Genomic DNA, 24,832 nt, shown 5'->3' with positions numbered 1-24,832 from the left:
TAAAATTATTAAATTATGAGCCATTGTCAATAATAAAATAAAACGATGTGAATTAGCAGTCTAAAAGCATAAAAGCAATAAATCTAAAACAGGTAGTCAATCATAAAATAATGTTTGGTAAAATACAATTACAATGTAAAGATAAAATTATTTGCTAAAAGTCTTAATAATTAGAAAGACTTTTTTTTTAAAACAAATACAGAAGAGTAGACATTCTAAAGCAGATCATCGAAAAGCTCAAAGAAATGTTTGTCTTTGAACTGAAGTTGTTCGTTTAAAACAGATAATGGATTACTTTTGTGAAGTGAAAAAATTTCAATTTCTTCTAAGGTATTTAGCAGTGGTCCTTTTGGCACAGTATGTAATATTTTCAAATTCCTAGAAATGCAACCCTCAGAATGATTGTATTCATCAAGATGTTGACCGAATATTGATTTGATACGTGCAGCACCAGTAGTATGTTCTCTGAAACGTGTTAAAAAGTTTCGGCCAGTTTGGCCAATATACTGTTTCTCACAGTCATTACATATTATTTTATAAACACCTGACTTTTGGTATCTATTTGAGTCTCCAATTGTGTGTTTCAGTTTCATCTGTAGGGGGTTATTAGTTTTAAATGCTATTGCCACGCTTGTGTTCTTAAATAATTTATTTATTTTATCTGAGATAGGTCCCATGTATGTCATTTGTGTAAATCTCTTCTTGGAATTTATAACGGCATCATTTTTTTCTTGTAATTTTTTATATAACAGATCAACCTGATGGGAATTATAATTGTTAGCAACTGCTATCTGTTTTAATGTATCAATTTCCTTTTGGATAGCATCATGTTGGAGAGGTAATTTCAGTATCCTATGTATCATAGTTTTAAAAAATGCCATTTTGTATCTTAATGGATGGCATGATGTAGCATTTATTATTACGTCGGTTGATGTGGGTTTTCTATAAATAGAAATATTATGTCTTCCATTCTGTTTTGTAATTGTGAGGTCAAGGAAATTAATACTATTTTTACTTTCATGTTCTACTGTAAATACAAGTTTTGGATGTAAATTATTTAATTTGTTAGCGAAAGCATCAATTTCTTCCTTAGAGCCGTTATATAATAGCAGTGTGTCGTCAACATATCTTTTGTAGTATATAATTTTATTTGTTATTTCTGGATTATTTTTGAAAAATTGGATTTCAACATAGTTGACGAAGATATCTGCTATAGTGCTAGCCAGGGAATTTCCCATTGCAAGTCCATCTTCTTGTATGTATATTTTATTATTAAATGAATATAATGGAAGGAAACATTCCACGTGGGAAAAATTATATATAAAAACAAAGATGAGGTGACTTACCGAACAAAAGCGCTGGCAGGTCGATAGACACACAAACAAACACAAACACACACACAAAATTCAAGCTTTCGCAACAAACTGTTGCCTCATCAGGAAAGAGGGAAGGAGAGGGGAAGACGAAAGGAAGTGGGTTTTAAGGGAGAGGGTAAGGAGTCATTCCAATCCCGGGAGCGGAAAGACTTACCTTAGGGGGAAAAAAGGACAGGTATACACTCGCACACACACACATATCCATCCACACATACAGACACAAGCAGACATATTTAAAGACAAAGAGTTTGGGCAGAGATGTCAGTCGAGGCAGAAGTGTGGAGGCAAAGAAGTTGTTGAAAGACAGGTGAGGTATGAGTGGCGGCAACTTGAAATTAGCGGAGATTGAGGCCTGGCGGATGACGAGAAGAGAGGATATACTGAAGGGCAAGTTCCCATCTCCGGAGTTCGGATAGGTTGGTGTTGGTGGGAAGTATCCAGATAACCCGGACGGTGTAACACTGTGCCAAGATGTGCTGGCTGTGCACCAAGGCATGTTTAGCCACAGGGTGATCCTTATACCTGTCCTTTTTTCCCCCTAAGGTAAGTCTTTCCGCTCCCGGGATTGGAATGACTCCTTACCCTCTCCCTTAAAACCCACTTCCTTTCGTCTTCCCCTCTCCTTCCCTCTTTCCTGATGAGGCAACAGTTTGTTGCGAAAGCTTGAATTTTGTGTGTGTGTTTGTGTTTGTTTGTGTGTCTATCGACCTGCCAGCGCTTTTGTTCGGTAAGTCACCTCATCTTTGTTTTTATATATTATTATTAAATGAAAAATAATTAAAATCTAGAGTAATTCTTAACAGTTCAATGAATTCTACTATTTCTTTGGGGCTCATGATTTTGTGATGCGTTAGGTTATCATTAATAATAGAGATAGTCTCTTGAATAGGTATATTTGTGTAAAGATTTGTGATGTCTAACGATGCAAACCTTGCGTTTTTTGGAATATCCACATCATAAATTAACTTAGTTAATTCGAAACTGTTTTTAATACTATAATTTTCTTCATAAACATAGAAGGATTTTAAGATTTGATTGAGCTTTTTGTTTAAGTTATAAGAGGGACAGTTGGTATTATTAACAATTGGACGAATTGGTAAGTTTTGTTTGTGTAATTTGATTTGCGATCTCAACTTAGGTAAAGTGGGGTTCATAACTTTAAGTGTTATTTTATCTTTAGGTGAAAGTAAAGAGTCATTATCATCAATCAGTTTTCTAATTTTTGTTTGAAATCTTGAAGTCGGGTCTTTATTAACCTCAGTTATTCCATTAGCGTTAAAAAATTGTAAAGTTTTAGAAACATAATCCTCTTCGCTAACAATGACTAGAGTATTCCCTTTATCTGCCTTGATTGCAATAGCTTTATTAGTTATTAACTTCTGGTTGATTTGCTTTATAAGTTTTAATTCATTATTATATTTATTTTTATCTTTTTCATTAGTAATAACATTCTTAGTTTTACGTGCAATGTCACATATTTCAGACCTACTAAATTGTGCATGTTTTGCAGCAATCTTTACATCAGCAATCACACGTTTAATATTTGCATTGCTCAATTGTGGAGCTAAATTATATTTTAGGCCTTTGTTTAAAAGTGTTGTCTCGGCAGGAGTAAAAGAAATTTTGGTTAGATTGGTTACTCTTGGATGAAAGTGATGTACATTTGGTGAAACATCTTGTGAACACATATTTTGATGACTAACAAGGGCTGCAATTTTTTTATTATGCTTATGAAAAATAGTTTCTCGCACTGCATTAATTTTCTCATCTGTAAAGTTAAGTAGCTGTGAAAATATTAATGGTGACAACTGACTGCTAATTTTTAAATGTAAATTGTACATTTCAAGATTTAATGTATCTTTTTCTTTATATGCATCTCTAATTTCAGATCTGATCCACAGAATGCTACTCTTCTGTCGTAGAAACTTTTCTATATTTGATCTGGTATTAAAACTAATTTTTACATAATTAGGAATCACATTATTCATCAGGCATTGTTTGTTAAAAGATATTTTGGTATTAAGTTTCATAATTTTAGTGCGTAACCCTCTAAACTTCTTGTAATCTCCCAATACCTGACTAGGCAATAATTGTATTACTTTTGAATGCATTATGGGAACAGCAGTGATCAATAAAATTGTAAATAATTACTATTAAAAACAGTCTTGATCACAATTTATTTTATAAGGTGACCGGTTTCGACCACTGCTGTGGTCATCTTCAGACCTACAAGATGTATACAAAGCATTAATTAGAGGGCTACATGCATTAATGAAAATACATAGAGTTATACGGCTATAAAACGTTGAATTACCATTGAGTGGAAACCCCTTTCTGTTGGAGAATCACAACTGGAGAAACCAGTGCACGTCTTACTTTATATAATGGAGGCTCCACCCACTTCTGACTGCATGATGTCATTATTAACCAATGAGTTATAAGTCGAATTACAATTTAAAATTTCTTAGTTAAAAGAACATTGTCAAGAATTAGAAATAAATATACATTAAACTTTGCTTATTTAACAGCTATTGTCAATTAAAAAGCGTTAAAAATATTTAAAAATGTAGGAAAATGAACTTCAGTTTGGCAGTACATGGGTTGCCCTCTCGTGGCCTGTCAGTGAACCATTTGAAACCACTGGTTGCTATGGTGAAGTTAGACGCCGTTACAAAGATGAAGGAGCAAGCTTTTTCCACTGAAGTTGTTGTAGAGTCGATAGTTGAACTAGTGGTTGCCATGGTGAGGACAAACGCCAATGCAAAGATGTGGCAGCAGGCTTCTTTCCAATGAAGTTGTGGCGTCAGACGATGTATTATTGAGCAGCAACTTGTCTTTATTGAAACGAAAAGAGTAAGCTACAATAATCTGTAGCTGATATATATAACTCATGCTGCACAAATACGCTATGAAGTAGTTGACTGTATATATAAAATATTATCTATGAAGTTAGTATGTACATTACCAGTGCCATTTTTTTTATAAGGCATTGCTATTCTTCAAGTTACATACCAGTCATATAAGCAAATAAAATTGAAAGAATTTAAAATTATAAAATTATTAAATTATGAGCCATTGTCAATAATAAAATAAAACGATGTGAATTAGCAGTCTAACTAATTCACATCGTTTTATTTTATTATTGACAATGGCTCATAATTTAATAATTTTATAATTTTAAATTCTTTCAATTTTATTTGCTTATATGACTGGTATGTAACTTGAAGAATAGCAATGCCTTATAAAAAAAATGGCACTGGTAATGTACATACTAACTTCATAGATAATATTTTATATATACAGTCAACTACTTCATAGCGTATTTGTGCAGCATGAGTTATATATATATATATCAGCTACAGATTATTGTAGCTTACTCTTTTCGTTTCAATAAAGACAAGTTGCTGCTCAATAATACATCGTCTGACGCCACAACTTCATTGGAAAGAAGCCTGCTGCCACATCTTTGCATTGGCGTTTGTCCTCACCATGGCAACCACTAGTTCAACTATCGACTCTACAACAACTTCAGTGGAAAAAGCTTGCTCCTTCATCTTTGTAACGGCGTCTAACTTCACCATAGCAACCAGTGGTTTCAAATGGTTCACTGACAGGCCACGAGAGGGCAACCCATGTACTGCCAAACTGAAGTTCATTTTCCTACATTTTTAAATATTTTTAACGCTTTTTAATTGACAATAGCTGTTAAATAAGCAAAGTTTAATGTATATTTATTTCTAATTCTTGACAATGTTCTTTTAACTAAGAAATTTTAAATTGTAATTCGACTTATAACTCATTGGTTAATAATGACATCATGCAGTCAGAAGTGGGTGGAGCCTCCATTATATAAAGTAAGACGTGCACTGGTTTCTCCAGTTGTGATTCTCCAACAGAAAGGGGTTTCCACTCAATGGTAATTCAACGTTTTATAGCCGTATAACTCTATGTATTTTCATTAATGCATGTAGCCCTCTAATTAATGCTTTGTATACATCTTGTAGGTCTGAAGATGACCACAGCAGTGGTCGAAACCGGTCACCTTATAAAATAAATTGTGATCAAAACTGTTTTTAATAGTAATTATTTACAATTTTATTGATCACTGCTGTTCCCATAATGCATTCAAAAGTAACCATGCTGTCGTCCGTACGTATTTCACAAAGCCGGCGGCCGCGAAGAGCCTGGACCACCCCTGGAATCCATTTAGGGTGAGATCCATACCCCCGTGCCCACATGTCGGCGCCCACCGGGTATTTTCCCGCACTAGGGGACACAGTACAAGGCCTGACAGGGTGAAGCAGGTGCAGTAGAGTGTGTGGTTGGCGGCCATGCAAGAGTTCAGCAGGGCTGCGATCACCCAGAGACGTGAAGCGATAAGAACTCAGAAATTGCAACAGAGCGTCATCTGTGGAAAAATCACTAAGGAATTTTTTCATCTGGCTTTTTAAAGTGTGGACAAGGCGCTCGACCACCCCATTTGATTGCGGATGGAAGGGCGGTGCTGTAACATGATGAATCCCTTGTCCAGTACAAAAATCACGGAAGGCCTGCAAAGAGAACTCAGGGCCATTGCCCGTGACAATCGTGGATGGAAGACCTTCTAGCGCAAAGATTTTGGACAAAGCCAGCGTCGTCGCCGCAGTGGTGGGCGACAGACATCGAACAACAAATGGAAACTTCAAGAAGGCGTCAATCAACAGTAGCCAATAAGTGCCGAGGAAGGGGCCGGCAAAGTCAGCGTGCACCCGTTCCCACGGCTGCGCTGGATCAGGCCACGGAGAGGGCATAGTACGAGGTGCAGCCAGTTGTTGAGCACACTGACCACACGCAGCGACAATGTGGGCGATGTCCGAATCAATACCGGGCCAATAAATGTGCCTGCGGGCCAGGGACTTAGTCCGAGAAATCCCCCAATGGCCTTCATGCAATAGTTTGAGAACATCTTTGCGAAGAGAGGCTGGCACCACGACCCATGGAGATGCGCCATCTGTGGCCAGAAGAACAACACCCTCACGAACAGACAGACGAAGGCGCAAGGCATGGTAGCTGTGAAGGGGATCCAATGCCCGGGCCGTGGTCCTGTCCGGCCAACCCCGTTGAACAAAACCGATCACCTGATGCAGGACCGGGTGCCGCACAGTAGCCGACGTGACCTGCGAACCTGTAAGGGGAAAACCCTCGACCGCATGACGTTCTTCCTCATCAATGTGGAAACAGAGTAGTTCATCTCGATCGAAAACCGGGTCGGGGCCCATCGGCAAACGCGACAATGCGTCAGCGTTTGTGTGCTGGGCCGTGGGGCGATAGTGAATCTCATAGTGAAACCGAGACAAGTATAAGGCCCAACGTTGCAGGCGGTGAGCTGCCTAATCCGGAAGCGACGCTGAGGGGCTGAACAGAGAGACCAGCAGCTTGTGGTCGGTGATGAGGTGAAAATTAGAACCATACAAGAAAACGCTGAACTTTTTTAGAGCATAAATGATAGCGAGCACCTCCTTTTCGATTTGAGAGTAACGCCGTTGGGCATCGTTGAGGGTCTTGGAAGCGTAGGCGATGGGTCGTTCCGACCCATCCTCATACTGATGGGCGAGAACAGCCCCTAGGCCATACTGTGATGCATCAGTCGCCAGAACCAAGTGCTGACCCGGACGGAATGTGGCAAGACAAGGCGCCAACTGCAAATGAGCCTTCAGGCGGACAAAAGCTTGCTCACACTCGTCGGACCAGCAGAAAGGAACGTTTTTGTGTAACAGCTGATGCAGAGGATGAGCCAGCGCCACCGCGGAGGGAATGAATTTGTGATAATAAGCAATCTTGCCTAGAAACACCTGAAGTTCTTTGACCGTAAACGGCCGGGGTAGAGCGGTAATGGCTGCAACGTGCTGTCGTAGAGGACGTATCCCCTCATGGGACAAGTGGAAACCAAGATAAACAATGGAGGGTTGGAAGAACTGTGACTTGTCCAGATTGCACTTCACCCAGCCAAATGCAGAACCCGAAACAGCGAACTCAAATTGCGAAGGTGCTCCTCAGTGGAGGCCCCCGTGACAACAATGTCATCCAGGTAGTTGATGCAGCCAGGAACGGAAGCCGTGAGCTGTTCCAAAAACCGCTGAAAAATGGCCGGCGTGCTAGTGATGCCAAATGGTAACCGCTGGTACTGATACAACCCACAAGGAGTGTTGATGACGAGAAATTCCTTGGAAGAAGCATCCAATGGCAACTGATGGTACGCCTCCGATAAGTCAAGTTTGGTAAAGAACTGGCCCCCAGCGAGCTTGGTAAATAACTCCTCAGGACGGGGAAGAGGATAAGTGTCAATGAGGCTCTGAGCGTTGATAGTGGCTTTAAAATCACCACACAATTGCAGACTCCCGTTTGGTTTAGAAACCACCACGATTGGCGATGCCCATTCGCTGGAGGTAACAGGAAGGAGAATCCCTGAAGCTGTTAACCTGTCTATCTCAGCCTTGACAGGTGCACGCAACGCCACCGGAATAGGGCGTGCCCGGAAAAACTTAGGGTGAGCCGTAGGCTTAAGAGTAATGTGGGCTTCAAAATCCTTGGCACGACCCACACCAGCAGAAAACACGGACGAGAATTCAGAACACAATCCATCCAGCTGTTGATACGGAATATCCTCAGATATGATGTGCACATCATCATCAATGGAGAACCCGAACAACTGGAAAGCATCATAACCGAACAGGTTTTCAGTGCCAGCATGATCCACCACATAAAACGTGAGGGGCCGAACAACAGACTTGTAGGCAGTGGAAGCATCAAACTGGCCAACGATAGGAATTTTCTGCTTATTATAAGTTCTCAGATTTCGCGTAACTGGAGACAAGGGAGGGGAGCCCAACTCCAAATACATGCAAGAATTAATGAGAGTTACTGCAGAGCCAGTGTCCACTTGCATGCGAATGTCTTTATCCAGAACACGAACAGTAACAAACAACTTATTTGTTTGAGAAAGCACACAGTTAACGTCCATGTCCGATGCCTCGTCCTCGTCGACAGGGACTTTAGGGGACTGACACATAGAAGCAATGTGGCCTTTTTTCCTACATGAATTACATGTGGCCCAACGTTTTGGACACGCGGCCCTGTCATGCTGTACGAAACAACCTGGACAAGAAGGAAGTGCGGAACGAACCTGCTTCTGTGGTTGCTGTTTTTGCTGCGAGCGTGGCGGCCCAACGCGACGTTGTTGACGTGAGTGAACCGCCGCCACATCGTCGTTCCCCTGTGAAACAGGCAAATTGTCCATGTCAAAAGTGGTCTGTACAGCGCCTACATCACACCACACGTCTATTTGCGCACCAGCAGCGTGAGACACTTCAAAAGATTGAGCGATGCTTAGAACTTCCGACAATGACGGGTTTGGCAGTTGTAAGGCACGTTGCCGAACTTCTTTATCAGGAGCAAGCCAGAGAATAGCGTCCCTAACCATTGAATCAGCATAAGACTCATGATGAGTGTCCGTGACAAACTGACATTTCCTACTCAGACCGTGTAGTTCCGCCGCCCAAGCCCGGTAGGATTGATGGGGCCATTTACGACACCGGTAGAACGACACACGGGCGGCAACGACATGGGTGTTTTTTTGGTAATAGTTAGACAATAAATCACACATTTCTTGGAAGGACAGAGAGGCTGGTTCCCACAGAGGGACTAACTGAGATAGCAGCTGATAGATCCGTGGGGAAATCCAAGATAGAAATAACGACTTACACATAGGAGCGTCGACAACGCCAAAAACCAAGAAGTGCTGCCACAAACGCTTCTCATAATCCTCCCAGTCTTCAGCGGCCTCATCGTAAGGAGGAAACAAAGGCGGAGAAGAGGAAGACAGATGATGAGTAAGCGACGTCGACAACACCTGAATAGCAGCCGTCAGCTGTGTTTGTTGCACCTGAATAGCAGCCGTCAGCTGTGTTTGTTGGTCAATGAGCGGTTGCAGAAGCTGTTCCATGTCTGCCCCGACACGAACACACAATTCCACAACTCAGGAAAAAAAATATCCGACCTCATCGCCAAAAAGTGTTATAACCTTTAATCCTAATAAATTGCGTGGATATACAACGTAGAGCAATAGCGAGTTACATGCTTCCAACTCCGAATCTGTCACTCCACTGCCATGCTGTGACATGCGGCCGGCGCCGTTCATAGCCAGGTGCCGCTCCCGCGCTCGACCGAGTTGCAGAGCGCCTCTATCGCCGTGTTCGCGTACTGACGTAGCGGCACTTTTAAATCTCGTGGCACTGTCACAACAAAAAGAAAACTTGTCTCTGTCAGCAAAACTGATCTAAGCAATAGTGAAGAATTTAAGAAATACTTTACTTCATGTAAAAAGGTATTTAGAAGCATAATTACTGCAATGGAAAAGCTACAAAATGATTTATCTTCTCAAAAAAATCATCAAATAAAAAAAAATGTTTGTGGCAAATAATTAATGTGACACTGGTAGAGGAAAACAACAAGCTAGTGACATTAATCTAAAAGTAAATGGAAAATCATTATTCAGTAAAAGAGAAACAGCAGTTGAATTCAACTGCTACAAAACAGTTGAAAACCTGACTAATCACCTCAAGAACAACCATCTCTCAAAATTAGAACCAAATTTATGCCCTGACACGCTATTCTTAATGCCAACATCAGAAACAGATGGAAAGAATAATTAATACCAAAACAGAGAAAAATATCATCTGCTGGGCAAGACCAGATACCATGCTTTCTCCTTCACAGTTGCAGTAACCTTATTAGTAAACCATTGGCTTACATAATAAACATTTCTGATTGGCACATTTGCTAGTAAGCTCAAAATTGCAAAAGTCATACCTTTTTATAAGAAGGAGAGTAAAGAAATCCTAGCATCTGCAAACCTATGGCGGTGTGCTCTATATTTAGTAACGTGTTTAAATACATAATGGCCATCAGATTTAATTCATTTCAATAAATATTATAATTTCCTTGCCTGCTGTTTGTGTAGAAATACTGTATGATATTCATGTTGTATATGTTGTGATATGCATTTCTGTATTGTCTTATCCCATGTAATATGTTTTTTTTTTATATATTGACTTATCCCACATCAGCTGTACAAGCTTCTCTACTGATTTGATCTAGTGGACAAGTAATAAATAAATAGATAAACAGAACTACAGGCTTGTCCAGTGACTAGAGCTTCAGCTTCTTAAAATTGACAGAATTTTAGGCACTTGCTGGGTTGCATCTAACTCTCATATCATTTTTGTTGTGTGACAAGTCTTTGAAGCCCTCATCCATCACTTTCAGGAAGCAAATGAATGCAGTAAAAGAAGCAAAATTAGCTCTGTGTGAATTGATTCTTTATTTGGGCCTTATGTGTGATGCTAGTGAACTAAGTCTAGGTCTGGAACTTGTACAAACCACACAGGAAGATAATGAGTACAGTCTAATTTTTTGAAGAAAGAACTGAAAATTCTAGTCCATACTACAGTACCTCTCTACAAAGTAAGAAGTCCATGAAGTTCAAAAGGACTGAACTCCACAAATATTAAAGACATTGCCTTGAAATTATTTCATCTGAGTTTTATAAAAGACTTTAAGAAGCTGTTGGAAAGTTTGCTTCAAGCATATGATGCTGATTTGCCTGAATGCACCAAGATTTTAGGTACCAGGTATTGGCCATAACGTCCTGGGAAGCCATTTACATTTGCTGAAGACAAAATAAGAGAGTTAGCCTGCAAATTTTGCTTAAATGAAAGAGAAGGCATTCATGATTTTCAGGAATATCTCCAAGAAAATAAACTACCAGATATGCTTCTTCCTCTGAAGCACACTTTGGGAACAATTGCAATATCTTCCAGTGAATGTAATAGGGGTTTCTCCAAAATGAATCTTACTGTTACTCCACCTAGGTCATCTATGCTTGTATGGATAACCTCTGCAGTACTATCATCAGGATGATAGGGCCTCCTCTGAGTCAGTTCAAACTAACAAGAACATAGAATGATGGCTGCTCCAAGGTCATCATTCTGCAGTTGACAGAAAAAAACAAGAAGTGATCTAGAAACAATGAGTGTACAGTGCAGTATACTTTAAAATTATAGAAGTTGCTGAAAGAAAATCTTTGTGAGAACCAGCAGCTTTTTTTCAGAAAAAAGTAATGAGTATTTATGTAGTAAGTGTAACATACATTTATCTGTGTCTAAATAAGATGATAAACTGTTTCCCAGAATTTTACAAATAAGTCTATGTTGCATGAATCAAACAATGGAAAATCCAGGATTGAATGTAACAATATTATGAAAAGGAAAGTTGCTATTCTCCATATAATGGGGATGCTGAGCCACAGATAGGCACAACATGAAGACTGTCACAAATAAGCTTTTGAACAGCGAGACCTTCATCATAAACAGATGACAGACACGCACAAACACTAATGCAAATGCAACCCACATACACAGGACTGCAGTCTCTGGCAACTGAAGTCACACTGCAAGCAGCAGCACCAGTGCATGATGGGAGTAGTGACTGGGTGGGGTAAGGAGGAGGCTTTGGCGGGGAGGGGAAGAGATATTAGGGTATGGGTGGAAGTGCTGCTGGGGAGTGCACAGGGACAAGGTGGAGAGAGGGTAGGCAGCTAGGCACGTAGATGGAGGCAGAGGAGAGGTGAGTGGTGGGGATGGGGATGGGAGGAGAGAGAGGAAAAGGAGAGAAGAGAAAAGACTGGGTCTGTGTTGGAATGAGGGCTATGTAATGCTGGAATGGGAGCAGGGAAGGGGCTGGATGGATGAGGACAATGACTACCAAAGGTTAAAGACTTGTGGCTCCTCTGGCATAGATCACCCTATCTTTGACTATGATCTCTTTGGATTGCTTTTGTGCTATACTCTCTTGGCACGCAACTTTTGTACTGCCATGTTGTTCTTGCTTACTTCAGTGTCTAATAAATGCATTTACAACATCTAAAGTGTGTTATTACCGACCTACAATACATGATAACCAAAGTGGTGTCTCTGACATCATTGTCGTATGTTTATGAGTTATTTTGTGCTTCTCTTCGTCATTACCAGACTTCGTGTGCCAGCCCAAATTGTCTTTAGAACAATGGATCTTCCAATGTTGTTCGGTGCTAGTGCTATGCATCCTGTTGACTCTGCTTGTGACCACAAGTGGTCAAGTGTACCTAATGTGTGTTTGGCTAAAGGTGAACAATTATCTACGCCCGGCAATGCCGGTGGACACTTAGCTTTAACCAGCTCAACATGGCCACCATAAAGGGGGACTACACAGCAATGGCCACTACATGGATAGTGCACGCTGCCTAGTGACATCGTGGATGATAACCCAGTTAAGGACATTGTGGTTTACCCCTTAGCTATGCAGTGTCCTTTGGTTTGGTTTGATTTGCTGCTCAAGTTTCAGAACTGTGATTTGAACATTCCAATGCACAGAGTTGCACATTCTTATATACTTAGTGTTGCAACATCCCCTCCCCCCCGCGCCGCGTCCCTCAATCTCGTCGACACCAGTTGCCTCGAGCGCACCAGTTACCACAACCATCGCTCTGTGGTTACACCACAATTGCCTTCCGTCCACTTTCATAATGGCACCAGCCTTTCCACCTACGCTGGTTACCAGGTCAGCCCCCCTGTGGCTGCACCACGACCGCCTTCTGCCCGCTGTTGCAATGGCACCACCCATTATACAACACACTGTGTTTGTCATCTGGCCCGCAGGTGGGACACACCATGCCGACCTTTACACCTGCTCACTCCACACTGTGTGCTACATGCAGCCGTCCCCCTGCGCAGACCTTGGGAAATGCACCGTCCACCCCTACTGCAACCCTGGTGTTGGGGGCTTCCCCTCTGCACGTATGGATCTTCGTCTGCCAATGCTGCATCAACATGTGATACCCAGCAGGTTTCCTAAGCTGCCTGCTTTGCAAACAGATAACCCTAAGACTTGGTTTGCATTAGTGGATCACCTACTGGATACCCTCGGTATTTCAGACGACAATGCACATTTTGTCTGCCTGGTGAGTCACCTCCACGCTCATCCAGACCTCATCAGCGATTTGCTTCTCTCACCACCCAACTTGCACAAGTATTTGATGGCAAAAACACTGCTAATCACAGACTTTTCTTGCCTCCCAGTGGAGGCCATCCACCACATTATTCATGACGAGCACCTCGACGACCACACATTTTCGCAGCTTTGGCTGCACCTCCGTGCATTAATTGATGATCAGGCATTACCTGACACCACACTTTTGACATTGTGGATGGTCAAAATGCCTTCAGAGCCACAACTTCACCTGCTGTCTTATGTCACCAACCCACTCGAGTCTTGCTTATGCATGGCTGATGAAGCTTATGCTATCATTCGTCACCAACACTGCCAGTCTTGGGTGACGCCTCCATCACCATCAGCTGGCACGCCTGCACCTTCTCTGCTGGCAGAGGCCAGCATGTTCACCTCAGCTCCTCAGCTGCCTGTCAGGAGCTGCCACCTAGCGACCTACTGGAGTTACTGCCTGCTGCCTCCTGGCAGCAGCCGACCTCGCCCGAGCGGCCACCAGCCAGCTGTGGCCCCCTTCCACTCCACACCACCTTGTCTCCAAGCTTACCCGCTATGCTGGGGCCATGCTACTTATCAGCCTCACACAACTGTCGCATGCCTTGTGCCTACCCAAATGATTTCGGTGGACACATTTAGGCGACACAGCCCACCACGCTCCTTCGCAGTGCCTACTGTCCGACGCCGCACCACTCGCACCACTCGTTCCAGCGGCGCGATGCCTCTACATCATTGACTGGTCATTGGGCACTCAGTTCCTCATTGACACTGGCACTGATGTCAGTGTTATACCGGCCAAGCAAGCAGGCAACAAGCTTTCACCTGCTAACCTCACTTTGATCACTGCAAATCACCCTCCTATCGCGGTCCTTGGCTCCATTGAGATGTCACTTCACCTATCACCAGTCCACACCTTCCCTTTGACTTTCCATGTTGCCAATGTGGATGAGCATGTGATTGGGCTGGATTTTCTACACCATTATGAACTTTCACCTGACTTCCAGGCCACCGCACTCTGCCACGCATCTGGTTCTACTCTTCTGTCCAGCGCACGACTCTGCTCTCCACCTCCTCTTCTACACTTTCCACTTCTGCATCTCTTCTCGAGCTTATTACTACACAGCTCTCTGTGTTGGATGTATGCACACAGATCAACGAACTCCATGCCCAGAATGATGCGTTATGCACCTGCATTGCCTGTGCCTCCGCTGCATTGTCACATTCATGGCACACAATACATCGCCTATCTGCAGCACCACAGCAAGGTGAATCAACACATTCATCTACTGCGTCTTCTCACCACATTGCTCCTGTGTGGAGCATTCCACTGACTGCTGCCGCTTCCACATCGCTGCAGACAACTCTCCAAGATGCACCTGTTCACACTACTCGGGATTCCTCACATCACTTGGCTTCTGCACCACACCCTTCTTCGTCGACTGCAGCTGACGCCCCGGCCATTCTGCCCTGACCTGCCAAGGTCAGTGAACCGCCATTGCATTGCATCTGGACCCTTCTTGCCCCCCCCCCCCCCCCCCCCCGCCCTTTGCTGGTCTCCCTTCACAGGTATCGGCTATCAGTAATGGCACCACAGACGGACTGCCTGGTCATTATAAGGCTAGGTGCCTTAATGCTTCCAAACTTCTGTGTGCAAAAGAAATTCAGGATTTGTTGGCTTCAGGCATGCTCTGCTCCTCCAAAGGCAACTGCTCTTCACCTATCCACCTTGTACCTAAAAAGATAGGTCCTTATGTAGGTCCCTTAATGCTCGCACAATTATCAATAAATATCCAGTTCCTCATATCCAGGATTCCATGCAATTACTACATGGTTCAAAGTTATTCTCTGTTTTAGATCGTTCCAAGGCATACCATCAAATCCCTATGCATCCACCGGATATTCCGAAGATTGCCATCATCACACCCCTTCGTCCTATTTGAATACTGTTACATGCCTTACGGATTGAAAAATGCTGTGCAGATGTGGCAGTAGTTCATTGACTCCATTTTGCTATCTCTGCCATTTGCTTACACTTTTAGATGACATACTGATCTTTTCCTCCTCTGCTGAGGAACATCAAGCCCACCTCAATGCAGTCCTTTCGGCCCTCGCTGCCAACAGCATGGTGATCAACCATGATAAATCTCAACTCTGTTACACATCAGTTACGTTCCTAGGCCATACTGTCTCTGCCGGTGGCCTCTGACTGACGGATTCTCGTGTCAAAACCATACTTGATTTCCCTCTTCCTGAAGATTATGCTCAACTCCATTGTTTTCTGGGTATGGCAAACTTTTATTGCAGCCATATCCCTCAGGCTGCCTCCGTCCAATTGGCCCTCACCGACACCCTCTCGAGCAAAAACACCACAGGGAAATGGAAGTTGGACTGGACCAAACCCATGCTCAACACATTTGGTAAACTTAAAACTGCCCTCGCCAAAACCATCACACTTGCCCACCCGGACCGTGAGGCCCATGTTTCGATCATGACTGATGCCAGTGACTCACCTGTGGGTGCTGTTTTACAACAGCACACCGCCGACTCCATCCAACCACACCGTTTCTTTTCCAAGAAACTGACTAAGAACCAGTCAAGTGGTTGGCTACTGACCGTAAGCTTCTCGTGGTGTACGAGGTGACTAAACACTTCCGTAGTGACCTCAAGGGGCAACCTTTCATGATCTACTCTGATCACAAGCCTCTTGTGGATGCTGTTCATAACCCGGCTAAAGACCTTCTGCCAAGATGTTTCCACCATATGGACTATATCTGTCAGCATTCTTCCAATGCATGCTTTATTCATAGCACAGAGAATGTTGTGGTAGACTACCTGTCTCGCATCTGCTTGCTAACCACACCATTGCACTTGGATGAGCTCACCCGACTTCAGACCGAAGACATCGATATACAGCAATTAGTTTCAGACAACGAGTCATCAATCACTGTCCAACCTCATGTCCTGCACAGGTTGATGACCCCGGTCCTTTGCGACATCTCTATGAACACTCCTCACCCCTTGGTACCCTCCTCTCTTCGGTGCAGGGTTTTTAATGCTCTGCACAACTTGGTCCACCGGCCGCTGTGGCCAAGCAGTTCTAGGCACTTCAGTCTGGAACTGCGCTGCTGCTACAGTCACAGGTTCGAATCCTGCCTTGGGCATGGATGTGTTTGATGTCCTTAGGTTAATTAGGTTTAAGTAGTTCTAAGTCTAGGGGACTGATGACCTCAGATGTTAAATCCCATAGTACTTAGAGCCATTTGAACCATTTGAACAACTTGGCCCACCCTGGAACGTAGGCCACGACAAGGCTGGTTACTGAACACTTTGTCCGGCGTGGTGTGAAGTATGACTGCTGCACTTGGACACTTGCGTGCATCCCATACCAGCATAGCAAGGTCAGCAGGCATGATCAACCTTCGTTAGGCAAGTTTGACGTTCCAAGAGGTCGCCTTTGGCATATCCACATCGACTACTTTATGTTGACTATGCTACAAATATAGCACTATTTTTATCTGTTATCTATCAGGGATCATTGGAATGGCAGAAAGTTCCACGGGACTGTAAGAAGGCCCAGGTCATAGCAATCTATAAAAAGGGTAGAAAATCGGATGCACGTAATTACCGGGCAATTTCACTGACATCGATTTGTTGTAGAATCATGGAACATATTCTGTGTTCAGACATAATGACCTTTCTAGACTCTGAGAAGCTCATCTGCAGAAACCAGCATGGTTTTAGGAAACAGCGGTCATGCGAGACACAGCTGGCCCTCTTTGTGCGTGATATACAACAGGCTCTAGATACCGGCTCCCAGGTTGATGCCATATTTTTCGACTTTCGAAAGGCATTCGACTCAGTTCTGCACTGTCGCTTGCTACAAAAAGTGTGCACTTATGGTCTATCCGATGACATATGCTGTTGGATAGAAAGTTTTCTAACAGACAAGGACAGTATGTCGTCCTGAACGGGGTGACTTCAACAGAAACAAGCGTAATTTCAGGTGTGCCCCAGGGCAGCGTAATAGGTCCCTCTGTTTTTTATGATTTACATAAATGATCTGGTTGATGGTATTGACAGCGGCCTTACACTGTTTGCCGATGATGCTGTAGTCTACAGGAAAGTAGTATCACACGAAAGTTGTGAAGAAAACAATGAGGATTTGCAGAAAATAAATGCATGGTGTAATGACTGGCAGTTATCTCTCAATGTTAGTAAGTGTAACCTACTGTGTATAACAAGGCAAAAATCTCCATTAATGTACAAGTACAAAATAAATGCCCAGTCTTTGGAAGTGGTAACATCCGTCAAGTATCTGGGTGTGAATATTCGAAATGATCTCAAATGGAATGACCAGATTACACAAGTAATGGGTAAGGTGAACTCTATATTGCGCTTCATTGGTAGAATCCTGAAGTGATGCAGTCCTTCAACAAAGGAAATAGCTTACAATATGTTAGTTTGTCCAGTCTTGGAGCATTGTTCGTCTGTATGGGACCCTTACCAGTTGGGCCTGATTCATGAGATTGAGAAGGTCCAAAGAAGAGCAGTAAGATCCATGACTGGTACATTTAGCCATCATGAGAGCATTACAAAACTCCTAGAAAGTTTGAAGTGGGACACACTTGCAAATAGACGGCGTGCTAAACAGAAGGGGCTGCTCACTAAATTCCGAAATCCGATCTTCACCGAGGATTTAGAGCATATATTATTACCACCAACTTTCAAATCATGCAATGATCATGATTCAATGATAAGGGAAATAAGAGCTCGTATTGAGGCACTCAGACAGTCGTTTTTCCTCCGCGCGATCCGTGAGTGGAACAGAGGGGGGGGGGGGGGGGGGGAATATGACTTTGGCGCGAATTGTGCCCTCAAACACACATCTCTTGGTGGCTAGTGGAGCATATATGTAGATGCAGATGTAGACGTGGTTGGTCCACTCCCCCATTCCAAGGGGTACAGATACATATCATCGATCATTAACTGCTTAACCCACTGGGTCAAGGCAGACCCTCTCGTCAACATCACAGCCGAGACCATCGCTCACTCTTTCCTACCTGCATGGTTTGCAAGGTACGGCTGTCCTCTTTCCCTCATGACTGATCAGGGATGACAGTTCCAATCTGTGCCCTTTGCTTGACTGTGCGAGCTCTGCAGTGTCTCTAAATTCCACACCACAGCCTGCCACCCGCAGGTGAAAGGCATGGTCGAACGGTGGCACCGAACTCTCAAGGCTGCATTTATGTGCCACGGTGTGTTATGGTCCGAGGCCCTTCCTTGGGTCTTGCTCGGCATCTGCTCAGCCCATAAAGAGGACTTGAACACATCGCTGGCTGAGATTCTCTATGGAGAACCCTTCCTCCTTCCAGCAGAGTTCGTGGAGGATGCACCATCGGCTAATGCTATGGTTCTTCTAAGCCTTGTTGAATGGGTTCATGCGCACATCACTCACCTGCGCACTACCCCCCCCCCCCCTCCCCCAATACGCCCTCATTCCACGCCACAGCTGTTCGTCCACAAGGACCTTGCATCATGTGAATTTGTGATGCTGTGCAATGGCTCCGTGTGAGTGGCCTTGCAATGACCTTATTTGGGCCACCACCGCCTGTTATTTTGCAGCATGAATATGTTCATAATTCATTTAAATGGACGACCACAGACTGTGTCCATTAACTGCTTGAAACTGCTGTGGTACCTCTCCAAGTCACTGCTGCTCCACCTGCTGACATTGCAGACCTGACTTCGAGCAATGTACCACAGCCTACGCAGCAGTTGGTCACACGGGACTCGTGCAACACAGTTTTCGATGTGCCTACTTCTCAAGCCAGCCTCTGTCTTCAACCCTTCAACCACAACGCTGGCACGACGATTATGAGTTCAAGTGAGGTAGCTTCCCTCCGGAGCAGGGGGAGGGAGGTTGTCTGGGGGTCTCAGTGGCGCCTCTGGCATAGAGCGCCCTATCTTTGACTATGATCTCTTTGGACTGCTTTTGTGCTATGCTCTCTCACCGCACAACTTTTGTACTGCCATGTTGTTCACACTTACTTCAGTGTCTAATAAATACATTTACGACATCTAAAGTGTGTTATTACCAACCTATGATACGTGATAACCACAGAGTAATTGGTAGTACATAATATTTCATACTATCTGTAGTTTATATTTTTCATTGAAAATTATTTTTAGCAACCAGTTACAATAGTAACAGATACATAATGACAGAAATGCTGCCAGCTGCCATACCACCACTCTCCTGCTTCTTCAGGTATGGTATGACACTTATTTCATCTTAGGTTGTGTTTTTCTTGGTCTTTCTTCCTTCATTTCATTTCCTCATTCAGTATTTTACTTCTCCCTGTTGACAACTGTCACATAATGTTATAGAAGTTCATGTCTCCAAATGTACCTTCTATACTACCCATGTGTAAAATTATGAGTGTAAAATAACCAAATTAACTGTTCGCTTATTATTTTTTTGTAATATTGTGAATCTCAAGTAACTAAGGTAAATTTTTTCTACAATATCATTAGTTTTTGGATCAATAAATAATAAAATTCAGGATGGAATAATGACAATATTCTGAAAAGGAGAATTGAGTTGCTGTCAAGCACAGCAAAAACACTTGCTACACATGTGAGCTTTCAGCAAAAGAGTTTCCTCTAAAGTAGAAAACTACTTTAGAAAAAAGTCTTTTGCCAAAAGCTCACATTTATAGCAGTCTTTTTAGATGATTTATTTCATTCTACAGTTGTAAACTTTGTTTTTCTCAATAAAAAAATATAAAATCGGAAAACTTATGTCTTATTCCTAAGTGTGAGTACCACAACCTCCCCCTTCCACTTCCCAAATGAAAAGAAGAAAAGAAAAACAACCAGTCACAACACTGAGGTCCTGCCTTGTTGACTTGCTCTACTTCCTACATCCTCCAGTTAGTTGACCACAGTCTTCCTTCATACATCTAAGACATATTCACTTCCTTCACCACATAACCTGTCCCATTACAATGAGACCCCTTGCTTGTCAGAGTGGATCAATGTCCCTGTACACTGTCTCCCATTTGCATAGTCTTGCCGGTGTGGTATCTTTTCCCATGTCCTCCTTACATCAGTCTCGTTACCTCTAACCAAATACTCCTGGTCACCCATTACTATAGATTAGGATTCAATTAAATTAGATTCAGTTTTCGTTCCATACTCCCAAAAATCAGATGATTCTCCTGGCTGTGGAACATTACAGAAAGTATAACATAAAAAACATACTACATTTGAATATAATACTCACTTTCCTGATCATTTGTCAGGATATTGTCAAAATATGTGAATACAGTACAGTAAACTGGAACTCTTAATATTTACAGATTTAATATACTGTCAGAATGAACATAGTTATGCACTTTTAATAAATTTATCAAACACAAAATACCTAATCTTGACTGTTATGACCAAGTGCTGTCAACACTGAAATCTAATGGACATTTTTATGTAAGCTGATCTAACAGCCCCTGTTGAGATATTCATCTATAGAGTAGAAGGCGTTGCCTACCAAGAAGTCTTTCAACTTCTGTTTAACCTGTGCTTTATTTGAAACCAAGGTTTTAATGGTTGCTGGCAGTTTATTGAAAATGCATGTCCCTTAATATTGGATCCCTTTTTGGACCAAGGTAAGTGATTTTAAGTGTTTATGTAGATTGTTCTTATTCCTAGTATTGATACTATGTATTGACCTATTGGTTAGGAATAGAGTCATATTATTTCAACAAATTTCATTAAGGAAGAAATATACTGAGAATCAAAACATGGTGTTTTTGAATTTACACCATAAACAAGTATTATTACAAGCTTTTTCTTGATTTGACAAGTTACCCCAAAATGTGATCCAATACAACATAATAGAATGAAAGCAAGCAAAGTATGCAAGTTATGTATTTTTATTTCCTCTGGACACAAAACTTACAACAACAAAAAATTCAAGGTATCAACTAGTACACATTGACCATTTCTGGGTCACGAATAGGCTCAGCAATTAAAGCACTATAATGTTTGAAATTTTGCTACCAGACCTAATAGTGCCTTAAAACAGTTGGCAATCATCTGATTGTGGCATACATAGGCCTCACTAAGATATTTCTTATATTGTTATATGTTGTACATTCTGCAATACTTTATGCAATTCCCAAAAACTTGTAATCATATATACACACATACATCAAAAAAAGTTTTGCATCACCCCGGTTCCCAGAACTCCTGAAGATAGACGTTGACTGTGGATATTGTTATCACAGACACAGTCCCTTTGACTGTTCAGAGATGTCACTAAACCTGCCCAAAGATGTAAACAACCATGTGAGAGCCAGCGCCTATTAGACGGAGGGGGTCCAACAGCCGATCAGTTCCAGTCATTTCACCAGTAAGGAGGTACATGGCTTGTGTTGTCTGTAGTTCAACTCTGCCTAGATGGCCAATACTGCAGTGCGATCATGTCCACATTGTTACTTTGTGCCAGGAAGGGCTCTCAACAAGGGAAGTATCCAGGAGTCTGAGTGGACCAAAGCATTGTTGTTCGGACATGGAAGAGATACAGAGAGACAGGAACTGTTGATGACATGCCTCACTCAGGCTGCCCATGTGCTACTACTGCAGTGGATGAGCACTACCTATGGATTATGGCTCAGAGGAACCCTGACAGCAACGCCACCATGTTGAATAATGCTTTTCGTGAAGCCACAGGACGTCATGTTATGGTTCAAACTGTGCACAATAGGCTGCATGAGGCACAACTTCACTCCTGAAGTCCATGGCGAGCTCCATCTTTGCAACCACAACACCATGCAGCATGGTACAGATGCACCCAACAACATCCCAAATGGACCGCTCAGGATTGGCATCATGTTCTCATCATCGATGAGTGTCGCATATGCCTTCAACCAGAAAATCGTTGGGACATGTTTGGAGGCAACCCGGTGAGGTTGAACATCTTAGACAGACCGTCCAGCAAGTGCAGCAAGGTGGAGGTTCCCTTCTGTTTTGGGGGTGGCATTATGTGGGGCCGACATATGCCGCTGGTGGTCATGTAAGGCGCAGTAATGGCTGTATGGTACGTGAATGCCATCCTCCGACTGATATCAGCAGCACATTGGTGAGGCATTCATCTTCATGGACGACAATTCGCACCCCCGTCTTGCACATCTTGTGAATGACTTCCTTCAGTATAATGACATCGCTCGACTAGAGTGGCCAGCATGTTCTCCAGACATGAACCCTGTTGAACATGCATGGGATTGATTGAAAAGGGCTGTTTGTGGGTGACATGACCCACCAACCACTCTGAGAGATCTACGCTGAATTGCCGTTGAGGAGTGGGACAATCTGGACCAACAGTGCCTTGATGAACTTGTGGATAGTATGCCATGATGAATACAGGCATGCGTCAATGCAAGAGGATGTGCTACTGGGTATTAGAGGTATCAGAGTGTACAGTAATCTGGACCACCATCTCTGAAGGTGTTGCTGTATGGTTGTACAACATGCAATGTGTGGTTTTCATGAGCAATAAAAATGGCAGAAATGATGTTTATGTTGATCTATAGTCCAATTTTCTGTACAGGTTCCGGAACTCTCAGAACCAAGGTGACGCAAAACTTTTTTTTGTGTGTGAACCTGACCTGTGACATCTGAAAGCCATTAGCATGGCATCATCTACCTGTAAGTTTTTGTTTGATAATGAAAATAAAGTAGGTCACTAATTGCCATTTTTATAAAAATTTTGACCTGTTGGAGATACAATGACAACAAACTGTACTGAGAGGGAAATTAAAGAGACATTAGGCCATCATTCACATATTATGAGGGCATGCACAGTGATCCAGTCTCTCATCTTTAGCTACCCTTTCATGTAAGGTGAATAAAGACCACAGACAAATAAGTTACCTGACATTTTAGAATGATATTTCTTCAAAATAATATGTAATTCTACTGTGATTATATAGCAAATCTATGTAGAAAATTTTATGTTCAGAAAGTCTTTTACAGGATGTCCTATTATACATACTTAATAGCAGTTAAAATTATTTTTGCAGGAAATGAAATACATAGGCAACTTTTGCAAAAAGGAAATTTGCAATATTTAAATATGACTGTACCAGAGGCAATGGCTGCTGCGAAGAGCAAAATAAAGTTTATCACAGAATGGGTAAGTGTTACCTGCAGCATTTTATGTATTAAAGAAGTGTATTGTAAATACACTAACTAAAAGCCTATGAAAATAAAATAAGTAGTAATGTGTGTTCCACAGAGAAGCTATGTTTATCTACTTGACCTTGGAGCAAGTCTTTATGAACAGATGAATGACACATTGGCAGACTGGTTTAGAAATCCTCCAGCTCGCAAGGGATCAGAACTGTTTGTCATTCTTATTGCGGAAAATAGATCTGTATTATTTGTGTTTCAAAAAGACCAGAATAAGGTACTTTAACTTGCTTAATGCTGATATATAATGCTTATGAGTAGTGTAGGATGTCCTCAATGTAACAAACTCTCAGTTATAAACCTTGATAAATAGTAAAAAAATAAACAAAGTAATAGACTTTTTTTAGTATGTGGGAAAGTTTACTTTTTTATTTTTTCCAGGTGACACTTATTGACACACATCAACATCTGAACCATGGTGCTGTTATAGCTCAAGTGGAAACTCCTAATTTAGAGGCATTATGTGCCTGGTATGCTGTACTGCTAAGAAAATGCTATGCAGCACGGCCTGAATGTTATGAACTGAGTTTCTTATATTTTAAGAGTTATGAGGCTGGTGAGATGACAGCTGGTTAGCAGCAAAAAACACTTAATGCACATAAAAATTATTAGCATGGAAATAAAAACTAGTCACAGAATAAGACTTTAAACTTTTTCTCAAACATATTATAAATGATGTGCTAAATAAAATTGATGGGCTGATCTTCAAAATCTTGAATTTTGATTGACAGCTAAATGTAGACAACACAATCAACACCATTCCCTCATTCCTGAGGATAATGAAGTTGGCAGACGTGATTTAGCATCTCATCCTAGAGCTTCTACTGTTGTGATAGCCATTTTCATATAGGAAGCACATTAGTTTCATCTGTCCCATCACATTCCTTCCACATGTAGAGGCTGTTTTCTCATCAAGGGTACATTATATGATTTAATAATTTTTATACACTCTCTTTTCAATGTAATACATTACGACAAAGTAACTGTTATATTTAGGAAGGAGTTAAGGTAGCAATATTTAATGTGTAGTTGACGCCTTGCGTCTTGGCAGGTACATAAACAAGACTGAAGCTTATACACACACACACACACACACACACACACACAAAACACACACACACACACACACACAC

General features: G+C 42.2%; 1 protein-coding gene across 1 annotated transcript in view; it reads left to right on the top strand.

Annotated features, from left to right (window-relative positions):
* Positions 1–24,300, top strand: part of LOC124775224 — a 71,047-nt gene extending 46,747 nt beyond the window's left edge. The window contains exons 3-5 of the mRNA XM_047250062.1: positions 23,531–23,643; positions 23,746–23,916; positions 24,081–24,300. Of these exons, the coding sequence (XP_047106018.1) occupies positions 23,531–23,643; positions 23,746–23,916; positions 24,081–24,275 (479 nt within the window). The 3' untranslated portion in view covers positions 24,276–24,300. The remainder of the gene's footprint in view (positions 1–23,530; positions 23,644–23,745; positions 23,917–24,080) is intronic.
* The last annotated feature ends 532 nt before the right edge of the window (positions 24,301–24,832 follow it).

Source organism: Schistocerca piceifrons, chromosome 2 (assembly GCF_021461385.2).
Source record: "Schistocerca piceifrons isolate TAMUIC-IGC-003096 chromosome 2, iqSchPice1.1, whole genome shotgun sequence".
NCBI lineage: Eukaryota > Metazoa > Arthropoda > Insecta > Orthoptera > Acrididae > Schistocerca > Schistocerca piceifrons.
Note: the sequence above shows the minus strand (reverse complement) of the source record. Positions and strands in the feature narration are given on the sequence as shown.